General features: G+C 40.1%; 1 protein-coding gene across 1 annotated transcript in view; it reads left to right on the top strand.

Annotated features, from left to right (window-relative positions):
- The window catches only part of slit3 (slit homolog 3 (Drosophila)), a 224,306-nt gene that overhangs the window by 19,711 nt on the left and 189,707 nt on the right, over window positions 1-14,888 (top strand). Inside the window, exons 3-4 of the mRNA XM_072436358.1 lie at window positions 485-556; window positions 3,846-3,917. Of these exons, the coding sequence (XP_072292459.1) occupies window positions 485-556; window positions 3,846-3,917 (144 nt within the window). The remainder of the gene's footprint in view (window positions 1-484; window positions 557-3,845; window positions 3,918-14,888) is intronic.

Here is a 14,888-nt window from a genome sequence, read left to right as displayed (position 1 = left end):
AGACAATATAACATAAACAAAAGCATTTTCCTCTTGGTCTGTCTCGTGTCTCATCTGGGAAACCTTAGATTCCATCCATAACATGACATATAAGACACAAGTACATAAGCATTACATTGTGAGCTGTTTCTAAGCCTGTATAGAGATAACAAGTCAATACTCTGAGAAGTTTAAAGAGGGATGGGTCTTTTGCTGTTTATTTTGGATGTGTATGTAGTGACATTCTTGAAATTCTGCGACCCGATGCTCAATGCCAGAAACATCTCCAGCACACTCTGCTTGTTTATGAATCCATCCTTTAGGAAACAGTCTCGCTCAATGTTTGAAATATGTCTCTGTCCTTTTGGCAGGCAACGCAACACCGGAAAAATCGATTTGTCAGATTTTGATTCAATATTTTCTGTATTCTCTGACACAAAAGTATTTATTTTTATGGTCTACTATATTCTGATCAACGTTTCTGTCTTGTTTGTTTTGGATTCAGTCACCTGGAGGACAACCAAATGAGTGTCATTGAAAGAGGAGCCTTCCAAGATCTCAGACTTCTGGAGAGACTGTAAGTATAATTTGACAAAACTTATTTTTCCATGTGCTTTTAGATAATGTATACTGCAGTATCTAGTATCAGTCCAACGCCTGGGTAAACAAAGAGCACTGTCTATATAAAAAAAGAAAATAATGCTTTGAAGAATCCAAAACCCCAAGGCAATTTATTTAAAAAAAAAAAATGGTACTGAATTTGTCCTCGCCCTGTTCTTCTTCACTTCCTGTACTAAAGACATCGTTGGCCAGATTTCACCTGGATGCTCTGCACTTCACACCAGGCCTCAGAATCTGGTGGCTCCCTCCTCCTCTTTGGGCCTATGTGTTGTATGAGCTCACAGTCAGGCTCCAGTCAACAGAGGGAAGTGTCAGCGCACACTGCCCCCCTCCCCATACACCTGCATGTTTACTGCATCCTGTTAAGCCCACCGGACAGGGACGTGTCCTGTGCTAAGCATGTGTGCCTTTTCACTGCATGCTTTCAATGCAATTTTGTATATTTGAAATGGTTTGTGCAAAATATGTGTGCTGAGTTAATACTACATTTAAAAAGGTAATATTTTAAAAAGTTAAATTTAACAGTCTATGCTTTTTAAGAGCCATCAAACAGGTTATATCTGAATTATTGTGCACCAAGTTCCACACATAGCCAATAGACAGTTGTTTCACGTATCAAAGTCCTGGGCCTTAACAGTTATTCTTCTAGGGTCATCTCAGTTACCTCTAATTGAATTCAAACCCACCTCATCTCAACAGTGGGACAAATTCAAACAATTCCTAGACTTTTCAGTGCAATTCCACTCAGTCACTGCAGTACCAACGGAGTATGTAGAAGCCACAGCACATACCCGCAAAGCTACCTGGTTTGTAATTTGTAATACGAATGTGAAAGCTGCATGAGACTTTAAACGGACGATGCAGCTTCTTGTAGTCTGCCTTGTAATCTGCTTCAGTTCAGTGAAAGTTGTCCCCCCAGGGCACCAGCATGTGTACGCTGTGCCTCAGCAGAGATCCCACATCAGATAACGCAACCTGAAAGGTGACGGCGCACTTTTATGTGAAATTCCTCTTCCTTGCTTGTGTGTCAGCCGAGGTCACAGGTCAAAAGAGGAAGGGAACTACTGCTCATGCTGCTCGCCCGTCTGATAATAAGGCTTATCAAGTCTGTTTGGCTTTTGGTTTTTAACTCTCTGATAGTGATGTGCTTTTAAAAATGCTTTGCTGACACATCGTCTAATGTCTTGCCTGTTGGGGTCAAGGGTTGCGGGTGATAGGCTGCGGTGCTGAGTTGGCGTGATTTATGGTGCCTCTTTGTTAAAAAAAAAAAACCCTCTTAAGTCATCCGTTGAGGAGGAGATGAACGTTTATGTCAAAACATGAGTTATAAACAGCCGTTTATAACTGCATCCAGTTCAGCATTTCCAACATTTTAAAACATAAATTGGCTCATGCAGCAACGCCTCCCAAAAAGACGTAAAGATGTAAATTATTATTTAAAGACACACTAAGGATTTGCCTTTATGCTCAAATGACTCATAGCAGTAATATTAGCCCATCTTGCCTCGGACACACTCGTGTTCTAGTGAAGGGTCAATCATTTTCATTGTTGCATTAGAATCTAATGTGAACACAGTGAAATTATCAGTGAGGTGAAAAGGTGGGTGTCTGTGTCTTCTCTGGCTCAGATTCTACTCCATGACCTTTGACCTTTTGCCCTCCGTAGCATCATTTGTTCCCATCTGAGCCACATTTTTTAGTTTTAGCAGTTTGATTAAGGGTTACTCCTACACACCTGTTCTCATCTATCTTATTAAAATGGTTCAAGAAATCCTATAAAACAAATGCGTCAAGTCAGGATAATTTTCCCAGAAGATTTATTTCCTCACTCTTCACATCCCACACAGCAAATCATTGAAAATATGTTCTGCTAAAGCTGACGGGTCCTCTCTGGACAATACTGAATAATATTTTAAAAATAGCTCAAATCCGATATTTGTTCTTTATCCACACAACATAACTTTACAAAATGTGAATATAAAGGTACAAAAGGGTTACTGCCCAAGCGCACTGAATTACATTTAGCATTCTCCTGCATCAGCACATCTGGAGGTTCAGGGAGGACAAGAAACCTTAAACCGACTCCTCTCTTTACGTGGAGGTCACAGCGATGCAGTGATAACTTGCTTTTTAGTGCTTACATCATGGTGCCCCCTCGCCGCCACATCGCATGGGTAAACGCTGCGCGATAACCTGCGGGTCACGATCACAGCCTTTCCCATGAGTTCCACCTTTGACCCTATAACCTGCTGGACTTTGATGCTCTGTCAGCAGACATCAGAAACAGGACTGATTCAGGTGTGCTGCCTGTCTCAGATCAGAAGAGGCTGTGCCTGATTTTCACTGTTTTGAAACATGAAAAACAGAACTAGTTCAGATATATGTAAAATAATCAGTCAGGTGAAAATGAGAACACAGCGCTTTCTCTGAATCTATTTATAGAGCATTTTATTCTCAGAGAAGCAGGGGAAGTGCACTGTTAGCATGCTAATGTTTATTAGCCCTACCCAGGACGGGCTCAGAGATTTGAGCCGAAACTCATTTCCATGAATATTTATGATGCTGGGAATGCATTAGCTAAGTATGGACTGCTGCAGAGAGTTAAAAATGCACTAGTTCTCTTATTAATGTTTCAAAATAGTACAAATCTGGCACAGCCCCTTTAATTACCACTATGGCCACGTCCACACTAATGAGTTTTCAATGCATGGTGGAGTTTGTAGATTTTGCATTCCTTGCATCCCTGTTCATGACTTTATAAGCGCTTTTCACAACTTTCTGGGGCATGTAAATAATTACATGCAGACAGCGTGCAATGGACACTTTATTCCCCCAAGAGCCGCTTTTACAATATATCTGTGCTTGGGTGAAATAAATTTGACTTTATTATGCGAAGAAAATAACAAATAAATGGTAGAGCCCCTTTAAAATTCACAACTATCAAGTGGCCCACTAGGAGATTTTTATGTTCATACTGTCCAAAGTCTCTGTCACATTCACTGTTGTTGAATGCTTCTCGTATTAATCAGAAAACAGTTTCAGATTTTATATTCTGTGGTGAATAATGCATGGTTTGTTAAAGATGCTCACATTTAAAACAGGAATAACACAGTATTCAGTGATAATGACCATTGCACAGAAAGACATCTGGGCCTGGTTTTACAATTGACAAGCCTATATTATACTTCCTTTACCCGTGCGTGTATCCATTTTGTTTGGTGCTGACCCTGTCTCCCTCTCCACAGTCGCCTGAACCGAAACCGTCTTCAGTTCCTCCCAGAGCTGCTCTTCCAGTCCAACCCCAAACTGGGCCGTCTGTGAGTACCATAATCCATACTCCCTCTCCCTCTTTTCGTCTATTACTCTTCCTCTTCCTCCTCTTTTGATGTCTGCCATGTGATCTTACGGCAACACACCGTCACAGTAGGGTTGTGGGTTCAAATCCCACGTCGCCCGACTCACCGCCGCTCTGCTGCTGCCGTTAAAGGGCGTGTGATTTTGAGCAGTCAACGTGTGCCTGGAGTGAGTGTTTTACTTGGATCGCTGTGGAATTTTTATACAGAAATATATTGAGATTTCCCATAGTATTGCGGGTGTATGCCGAGGTCACATCGACGTAGCCTTCCAGTTGATGAGTCTTTTCATTCGACATTCCCACACGTCCTCTCGCTCTCTCTCTCTCTCTTATTTGGTCCCACTTGACGATACAACCTGTCTGCTTTCTCTCCCCGTGGCCATTTCTCTGTCTACACTCCCGTTTTTTTGATTCCAGCTTTTGTGTTTTGGGATCGTCTGAGAGTCTTTGTCGGGTCGGGTTCAAGGGTGACACACCTTCTGGACTTTATGGCTGTTTACTTTGGAAAGCCTTAAGAACAGCACAATGTGTAACTGAGAGCGTGTTCTTGTTTTATTGCTCTGGCCCCAAAGTGTCAGTGTGAGGACCAAACTGGAGGTCATACTAAAGTTAGCGCAGAGGTTATGACTGTGTGCACTGCGACCATACAAAACAATCTCTATTTATCTTCAAAGATTCTTTTTTGTGATAATATAATAAAAGTATTTTTGAGTTTTTCGCCTTTGCATGTTTTTACCATGTTGTTTTAGACTGCAATTCACACATTAAGAAAGATTCTCACTCTCCCACCAATACTGGATCTTTCTTGTAAAGTTTTAGACTGATCTTGATCTATTGCAGAAATAGTTTAAGACTACATCGTAATTTTAAAGAAAGCACTTCTATTTTGTGTCACAAATTACACTTTATTGTCTAAAAATATGTTAATTATAGCTGTGGTACCAAGCATCAAGGCTTTTCAAAATAAGATGTGTAATAGTTTATTTATCACTTGTGTGAGGGCTTTAAGATGAACCACAATCAACTCAATATCGCGATATTAATGGACAGAATTAGCAGATTGTGAAAGACTTATTTTTTGAAGTACCCTAATTTCCTCCACAAACAACAACTGCAAATCCTGTAATTTATCTGTACAAACATGTTCTAAAATGCATCATGTTTTTCAGTTCATATTTCAGTATTTGTCGGTTATCCTGGACGCTTTTATAATGATGTGAACTTTGAACAGAGTCCGAGTGGATTAGATTTTTATTTAGAGATTGGAAACTTCTATAGCTTCCTACCGCTTCTCATAAGAACATGAAACTGTAGTTGACACAACTGTCATTTCAAGACACATTCTGGTCTCCAAGGACCATTTTCACTATTACACAGCAATTGCATAGTATTAGTCCCAACATTCGTTTTATCAGGGAAATCGGCGGAAAAACTGTTGGAGTAATAATAGTGGGCCAAGAGTATAAATCAGCCTGTAATTCTGGTGCCACTCTCTCATTGTGAAAAGCCACAGAAAGATGAAATCTGCTCCACAGCGGGGTGCACAGTGGTGGCTTGGAGGTCAGATCTACACGGGCCGAGTGTTTCATATATTTGCGGTAATGTGAGATGACTGACGACGGCTAACTCAGCTGTTATGGCTATGAGCAAATTTTCTTGTACATTTTAGTGTCTCTCCCAGGATCTCACACGCAGCCGAAACTCTGGGGTGAAAAAGAACACACAATTATACCATACAGAATTGTACAGAATAAAACATTAAAGTTACCGTACATTTTCTTGCTTTCAGTATTGAGTTTTTGAGCTATTAGAATAAATCTTTGTAATGTCCAATGATGAAATTCAGCGTCCTGTCAGTGTAAAATCTGAAATATAATTGTGTGACATGTCATATAGATGTTGTGAATGAGTCCCAACTGCAAATTGATATCCAGCTGCTTCAAATATATAGTTATATGTTCTTTTTTCCAGTATGATTTGTAATTTGCTAGAGTTTTTAAAGTTAGGCTGTCTGACACTTGTAAATGGACACCGTTTACGTAGCAGATCCCACTCTTTTTGCAGAACCACAATGAAAACAGTACTCGCTCAGCTTACTGTCCTCTCAAACCTCTAATTGTTCCTTTATTTATCACCAGCTTCAGTATAGATCCCAACAGACAACTCCTTTTGAGAATGGAAAGGCTCAACTCGTTCCAAACTTAACATTATAAATCTCGTGTTCTTTATATCCTCTGTTTGCCATCAGCAAAAACTAAATTACAGTGTCTGGAGTTTCCTGCTGCTTTTCTTGTTTTTTTTGTTGTACTTTTTTATGTTTTCTCCCTAATTTTGTGTTTTTATCCAATACATGGTTTTGCTTTTTCCTGCAAATGAAGGACAGGGCAATGGGGTATTCTGATGGGCCATAATCGCAGCAGGAGGGTAAGATGGAGGAGACAGGGGGTTTGCTCGTGGCTTTTCTGGTTTGGGGTTCGTAACCTTCTCTTCTGTCAAACTTGGTTAGGTATTAAATGATGGTAGTGCGATAGGAATTACCTCTTAACCCTCCTATTAAAGCGCTGCGGTCTGAGGTTTGGAGAGGGGAGATGCTGGACCACGTTCTGGGGGGAAAACCAGGCACGGATTGGGCTGATTTAAACTCAGTGACTGTGGGCTAGAGGTATCAAACAGATTAATATTTTTTTTTAGATACTTGGTACTTGTGATCAAAAGCATCCAGTATGTACTATTGAGACACATACAGTGTGTACCAATTTTGTAGTAATGCACAATTATGTCATAATTTCATATTTTGGACATTTTAAAATGCAATATTGATCTAATAAAACTTCATAAAAGAAGTTTGCTATCTTACAGTTAAAAACCTTCATGGTACGTCACTGTAAAAGTGCTGGACACTGGTGAACGATTCGACTATGCATAGAGGATTGTTTTTATTGTATCGGAGCTCGGGGAAAAAGGGAATTTTTGGAGCAATGGTGTCTTGAATGCTGGAGAATAAAGAGGACCAATTACTAATAAAGAGGACAGTAGTCGATTTTCTTTTGCTTTAGTCCCTTTAAATGAAAACACATCAATGGGTTGGGTCAGATGCCAGTTTGTGCTTTCAATGGATTTTAAAATTATGATTCACCCCCAAAATCTGGTCCAATGCTGATCACATCTGCCCCCCCCATTAAACTTTCTTTTGTCTTGTGCTGTAAACAAAGGCTGGACAAAAATTAGGAAAAGAAAGAAATGTAAAAGTAATTATTGACGCTTAAAACACCAGTATTAATAAAAATATAAAATCAAAAAGTAGGTTAGTGCATTCCTCCTTTACTTCTAATTGAGAAGTTAGAAGCATCTGACAAAGATGGATAGTTTTTGCAGAGGTCAGAAGGGTGGATGAATGTCCTGTCATGGACGGGTAGAAGGCTAGGACTTTTGTGGGCTCCCGAGGCGGAGGCACTCGATGGGGGGCTGTTCAAACACAGATACTGGAGGTGAGGGAGATGGATGGAGCAGTGAAATTTGTGGGTTTGGGGTTTGCGGTCGTCTAACTTTTACAAACACACACCAGCCTCTAAAAATCCATTTGATTTGTGACTTAAAAGGCGTCACACTTAATCCCGCTCAGCCAATCGGTAGCCTCTCGCATCGCCGGACACCACAGTCTATCAGGAGGTTTGTTTTGCTAAGTGGCGTGTCTAGAAATTGCAATGTAGGAAGTTCTTCACGATTGATGTCGTTATTATGTCTGTTGCGCGCACACATCTGCCACATTTGCTGTATTGCCAGATCATCGTGAAGCGGCATCTTCGTCCCATTATGGGCTCTCAGGTTACAGCTGATTGGTTTGCAGTGCGAGGAAGATGACAAATGAGCGCTCCATCAGAGTGGAGAGATATTTCCTGTTGACCGCCGGCGCTCTGCTGGGGCCTCTGCAGATGAATATTACATAATGGAGGAGGAGCATTCTGACCAGCGTGCAACATTTATGAATGCACTGAATAAAACACAGTGACGCTGGATATGTGATGAATTAAATCTGCAATATGCCTTACAGATGTTTGTGGCACCAAGCTACTGCAAATGAGAATAGAATAGAAAATATGAACACAAACTGTGGTAGCTGTAGGAACTGGGATGGGGGAATACAATTACTTTTTTTGTTTAAACACAGCTGGATTGTAAACACACAAATTCCAATCTGGGATCATAATGAGCCTGTCTCAAAAGTGATCCAATAGTCTTGAAGCTGAAGGAAAGAAACGTTGACCACTGTCGTCAAGCATCCCCAACCCCCAACGGTAACTTGGTCAGCCGTACTAATTCTCTCTCCAATCCAAACAAAGAATTAGTTGAGGCCCATAGTGTTTTAAGTCAACCTTCCCAAGGGTGAAACTAAATACCGGATATGAAGGTAATTGAATAAGTATATCTATTTTACAAAATCTTATGTGAACTCTTTTTGAATAGAATGTAACCAATAAGACACCAAGAGATAATGTCAAGACAACCAGAAAGGAAAAAAACAAGCAAAAACATCTACAATTGCATGGTCAATGTTGTTTAGAATATTCTTGTCTGACTTCTGACTTTTTCAACTCAACCTATTTTGTCATATTACCAGTTGGGACAGACAGAGACTTTGTTTTATTGGTCTGTGTTTTGGAAAAATATAAAGAACGATGACTTGCCACTTTTAGCCACTTTCATCTGCATCCTATTCTTAACTCTGCTGTCGTGCTCCCTCACTGCCCTCACCACATCCCATAAATGGGTCTCAGCAGGGACGTTATGCCCATTAACTCCAGCCTAAAAGGGTTTTGTAAGCTTAATGGAAAGACAAGCAAGTTTGTGTCTACAGGGGCGCAGGTGAGGGATTTCATTGAGTTTTGAGTGGTAAAAATATCTGTTGCTGCCATGTTCTAAAAATGTAGTGAAGTAAACACATGGCACAAAAAGAGAGAAACAGCTTGACAAGCAAAAAATAATTATATAGGTTATGTTTCATCAATTTAAGCATGTATGTATATTTTCTCTGAGATATGAAGAACGTATTCTGTCCAAGAATGTAGTAGACTAAGTGCTGTTATAAGGATATTTTGTGTTTTGTTTAGCAGAAGGGTGCCATTCAATCACTGCTAATTCATTTAAAAAACCTAAACCACAACTAAAATAAAGCTGTCGTGACTTGCCAATTTGCTGTGGTGACCCAGAAAAGGATAAGACTAAAGAAAAAAAAGAACTACTTGAAATGTATTTTACAAAGTGCACATTTGAATATTCACTTAATCAAGTGGCTTAAAAGCAAAAGCTTCCATTTTCTTTCCACCTCTGGCACTTAACCTCCTTATGCATGGGACCAATAAGTAAAAGTGTGTCTTAAACCCTCTTTGCCCTCCACTGTAACTTAAACATGGCCGCTTAAATGAAATAGTTCAGTAGAAAGGAATGAATTTGGATATTGGTCTGGATGTGGGGAGCAGGGGGTCATTTGAGATGTCTTTTCCTCCTAATTAAGTTAATGGAGAAAGACGAGGAGTTGGCCTTTAATCTTGTCTAATTGTCCATTTAGCGGCGACTGCCATAGTTTACCTGCTGGAATGTTATGGTTAGTGTTACAGGAAGTGGGAGCGTTCTGCCTGGGCACTGATTGGCTGCAGCGGGTGAGGTCCTGAGTGCTGATTGGTGCAAGTGGTCCATAACAGTGAATCTCACATGTCCATTATTACTACCTTTTTCAATCATTGACATGCCTGTGATGCATTTTTGAGAAGCACAAACAGAGCCACCAGCGTCCATGTTTGCGTTTGCTTGTCAGGAATGGTTAGATTGTTTTCTTGTCACCGGGCTCCAGGCTTTTTGTTTGCTTTTCACGCCATTGGGATCTGGCAGGAAACAAATAAATGTCTTCCATACAAATAGACAGAGGAATAGGCACATCTTTCTCTCTCACGCCACCTCTCCTGCTGATTTAGCACCACAGGCTTTATGTGGTATGCGTCAGTGTATTTCAAACTGCTCAATTCAAACTACGGAAAGCTGGTTCTCTCACTCACAAGGATTCTAGACTTTCGTGTGCGTGTCAGTGATCCTAAACTACTGTCAATGCAACTAATTCAATAGATACAATGAGATAGCCAATCATTTGTGTTTGTTTAGACTCTGTTATGCCTTGGGGAGCAGTGAGTGACCGCATTGCAACACTCTGTGACCTTTCGATAAGTTATGCCTGAAGGTGACTTATATTACTAAGTCATTAGCATAGTCATTAGCATAGTCATTAGTATAGATCCCCATAATGAGCTTGCACCAGGGCTTATTCTACAGTACCATCTCATTCCAGTGCAGGGAAAAACCAAAAGGCAGACAGATAGCTTTACATAGCTTGGTCAGCTGGATGAAGGCGCTTACTGGGTCCCTTGATAGAAGTGCACCACAGAGCCTATGTTGGTTTCTATTTGAACTGAAGCTTAAGGAAAGAAAAACTTGGGTACCAAACTGTTGAGCCTCTAAAATAAGGCAGCTCTCAGCGGCTTGTGTGAGTGTGTATTTCCCACAGGCCAGACTGCAGAGCTGTTCGGTCCCAGGACATATTTAGATAAATACACATTGTGGAGATACACGAAAACCATAGCCAAAGTGAATGAGGGGAAAAAAGAGAGATAAAGGGAAGAAAAGCCTTCAAACACACAAACAAAATGTGATTCAAAACCGGGAATTATACTGGTTTCATGAGATGCCAAGATGTTTTTACCATCTGTCTTGTCTTGTCCTGTATAGGTGGCTTGCTGAATAGAACATTATAGTATCGAGCTTTCTTTAACTTTTACAATAAGCAAATGTTAGGTTTTCTACAATCTATCTAGAAATCTTTAAATTCTTATGTATAGAACTGTCCTGGAGCTGGCCAGTTTTGCCCAGTAAAAACATTATAGAGCTTGTGAATGCTAATGCGTGCTTAGCAGTGCACAATACAATGCCTTTAAAGTCCACATCACTGACACCTTTCCCACTCGCTCTGCTCCTTCTACAGCTCACCAGCGCTCTAGCTCACCATGGGGTTGCAGACTGTGAAACATTCGTGGGAGGCTGGGGGCCTGTAGTATTTTTCTTTTTTCTTTTTTCTTTTTTAATACTGTATTAAGTATTTTTATATGTTTGCAGTGAAATAGCACAGAGGCCGCATGCATGTGGTAGCAATTTAGCCACACAAATGAAGGTGAAGACGAAGTAACCGCGGCGCATTCGAGAACATTTCCCTTGACCTGTTTATTTTCAGCACTAATAGCTGTGTGTTTTGTATGTTGTCTACCCAAGACTTAACGGAGACAGACTGATTGAGCATAATGTGCATGGATTTGTCTACAGTAGTGCACTCATTCATGTCGAGTCAAGAGAAGCAAACTTTTCCCATATTTACTTATGTTAATTGCCTCTATATGTGTCTGCATATATAGGCCAATGGACATCCAGTCTACGAATATACTGCAAGTTTGTAATCACAATCTAGGTTTTGGAAGCGCTAATCAAAAACACAGCCTGGCTTCTTGGGGGGAAAAAAACTAACAAGAGTGAAAGAAGGAAGTTAAGGAGGTTGTAGATCAGGAGGTGAAAGTTGAGACGGGACATGTAAAGATGCCACTGATAAAAAGTCAATCTATAAATGCCAAGTCTAACTAATGATCCGATGTTACAGAGCGGCTGACTTGCCATTTGCCCTGAGCGTGTGACAGTGTTGACGAGTGGGTTTCAGTAGTAAAAACACAATGGAACTGAATACGCATTACACTCCATCACTGACAGGGCTTCGACCGCTGAAGTTAACGTAATGCCTCTCATAATTATGATCATGTGTTTTAGATAGAAATGACGGGCGCGCTATGGCCCTCAACTTTGAGCCTTGCAGTTCAGTGGCGGGGTGCGATGTTTTTTGTCATATGTTTCTAGAGTGCACTAACTTCTGCTTTATGTCTCACGCATGCAATATCATTAAAACACAGTTACAGACGATGTTAAAGTCCCTATTTAGTTACAAATGTGTTGTACTGTTTATGGACTTTGTATGGTTTCTTCCTGTAATTTATCATACTCTGCTAAGTCCAAACTCAATGGTCTTAATGTATGTAGTGAAGAATGGTAACCGGATACACATAAAACTGGTCTGCTGGTGGGACCTGAGGGTGTCTTCAATCTCCTCCTGAGTTCTAGGAAGTTTTGTTTTTGGGGTGTTTTACTGCACTATGTCAATTGGGCCTTGGCTGAATGTAAATTGAAGCCACAGCGCAGCATGAGATGACATTATGACCAACTCTGTATCTGCAAGAACTCCTTATATACAATATTTCATGATAAAGAAACCTTTTTATTTGTCTTGTACCTAAAATATGGTATACAATGATATTTAAAAGAATGAATATTCAGTGACTATTGTCAAACTTTTATGGATTTGTCCACATACAAGTTATTGCATCTTGAATATCTGCTTTTACAACTATACACCGAAAAATAAACCATTGTAAAGTTATTGAATACATAAATACATATTGTCTGTAATGTTATTAACTAAATTAAAGTTTAAGTGATATGTGATATGGAACTACAAAGAATGTGTAAGGCTTGTTTACATTCAATAGTTATAGAAGTTTATTGCTCTTGCACTTTTGCACTCTACTGCAATATTATAAAGTCAATGAAGATTGAATTGTATTGTAATTCTCTTCAAACAAACACACTGCCAAAACATGTTATTAAATTTGTAATGAACAATAAAATATGGAGCTGTATTATTGGTGAGTGTAATATTGAGCGCAGTGGGAGGTCTGCATAGCTACTGCAGTATTTGAGAGTTATTTTGGATACAGTGACCTGGCTGAAGCTGGCTAACGTCAGGCACACGACTCACACGTGTGGGTGCGTGTGTGAATGTATGTGTGTACCCCAGTGATTTCTTCTGTATAAGTTAAGCCCGATGGTTACAAATGAAGCCAAACCGGTGTTATTGCACTGGTGCAGAGTCAAGACTGGTTCTGTTTATGGGGCAACAGAATGTTATTCACCTCTGCGCTCTCGCAAACAAACATGTATCAATTCTGTCTGGGCTTCCAACTCTTCCCAAAGAACACCGACACTGCAATCAATTTGTAAACAATAGTCAAAATCAACTACAATCTGGTGTGTCCTGGTGAGTTGGGGTCAGACCACGGTTCTAATTTACATTAGATTTGTCTGGGGTTTCAACCCTTAGACTGTTTCAAGTAATATTTAATTATTGTTTTTTTCCACTACATACAAAAACAATACAGTGTCACTTTTGGAAGCTCTATAATGTAACTTCATGAAGGTCACTTGTGTTTGCTACCCTTGTTTCTTTTATGTAAATTATTAGGACCTCACTCAACATGCTGGAAGATTTAGCAGAATCATAATCAGAAAAGGTTTATTGCCAATTGTCAAAATTCAAAAACAAGATATATAGAATCAAAAAGAACATGCATCGAAGAAAAACAATTTAAATTTATTAAAAGATAAAAATAAAAATGTACACAACATTTTCAGTTAAATGCAGTGAGTGATTGATTTAATTGTAGTTAAAGTGGCAGATGTAACTTTAGAAGTGTTCATGAGTCCAACGGCAGAGGGAAAGTTCTTATGACGGGAGGTTCTGGTCCGGATGGACCGTAGCCTCTTGCCTGAGGGGAGTGGCCTCCTGCCTGAGGGGAGTGGCCTCCTGCCTGAAGGGAGTGGCTCAAATAGTCTGTGTCAAGGGTGAGAAGGGTCGGGTGTGATCCGACCTACATGTCCCAGAGCCCTGGAGATGTACAGGTCCTGCAGAGATACAAGTCTGCGGCCAATCACCTTCTCAGCAGAGCGCACAATGCGCTGTATTATCTGTTTGTCCCTGGCTGTGGCTCCAGCGTACCACACGGTGATGGAGGAGGTGAGGATGGACTCAATGATGGCCATGTAGAACTGCACCATCATCTCCATCTTCTTGAGGTCCCTCAAGTGATGTTCCTTGATCCCATTATGCAAATTCCAAAAATATCAATACAATCTACTACATGCAGATTATATTGCTAGATATGAATAATAGATATGAGTAATGCCAATTAACCAAGTAGATGGAGAGTTCCTGTTTGTTTGTTTCAATCAATCAGTTAAATTCATGTTAAGTGTGTTGTTATTAACTCAGGCAGCAGGTTTACTCCAATAGTTGCTATGGGTCATCAGCTCCTCTTAACTCCATTTCTCCATATCCCAGTTTTCTAGTGTAGAGTTTGCTAGTGCAATGCATGAAAGCATAAAAACTGTACTGTAGAAATCAAAATATTGAAGGACAGCTATTCAGGCAGGTTTATGTAATTACACCTTCACTGCAACCTATATATACCATATAACTGGGCCTTTTGCATCAGTATTTAGGCTTCAAGAATGTATGTTTGAAAAGCTGACCTTTAAATGGCTGCATATTTAACCCTTCTGTGATCCACAACAGGGCCCAGATCCATCATGGGATTCAATGAACTAGGTTATTTTTTGGCCATTACTACATCAGCCTCACAAACAGGGATTTCCCATTTTACATTTGAAGCTGGAGCATAGCTTTGAATAAATCAGTGGTAATGATAACATATGCTACATCACACACTGTGGTGTAGATTGTGGCTTGTGTAAACATAAAAGAAACTAGGAGATACTTCAATGCAACTCCACAAAAAGTACTTTTTATTTAAAATGTTTAATCAGTGAAAGTGAATGAGTAAACGAGAGTATGACAGGAGCAATGACGGTGAAGGAGAAGAGATAGAGAAGTGCAGGAGCGAGCAGGAAGCCAGAGCGAGCCACATGAATGAGTCTTTAAATACACAGCACCGCAAAGCCACTTAAAAACCTGTGCAGATATTTTTATACGCACACAGAAATCCACTTTAACTCTGAC

The sequence above is a fragment of the Eucyclogobius newberryi genome, unplaced genomic scaffold, assembly GCF_026437365.1.
Source record: "Eucyclogobius newberryi isolate DKJ021-1_F unplaced genomic scaffold, fEucNew1.0.hap1 SCAF_11, whole genome shotgun sequence".
In the NCBI taxonomy this organism is placed as follows: domain Eukaryota; kingdom Metazoa; phylum Chordata; class Actinopteri; order Gobiiformes; family Gobiidae; genus Eucyclogobius; species Eucyclogobius newberryi.
Note: the sequence above shows the minus strand (reverse complement) of the source record. Positions and strands in the feature narration are given on the sequence as shown.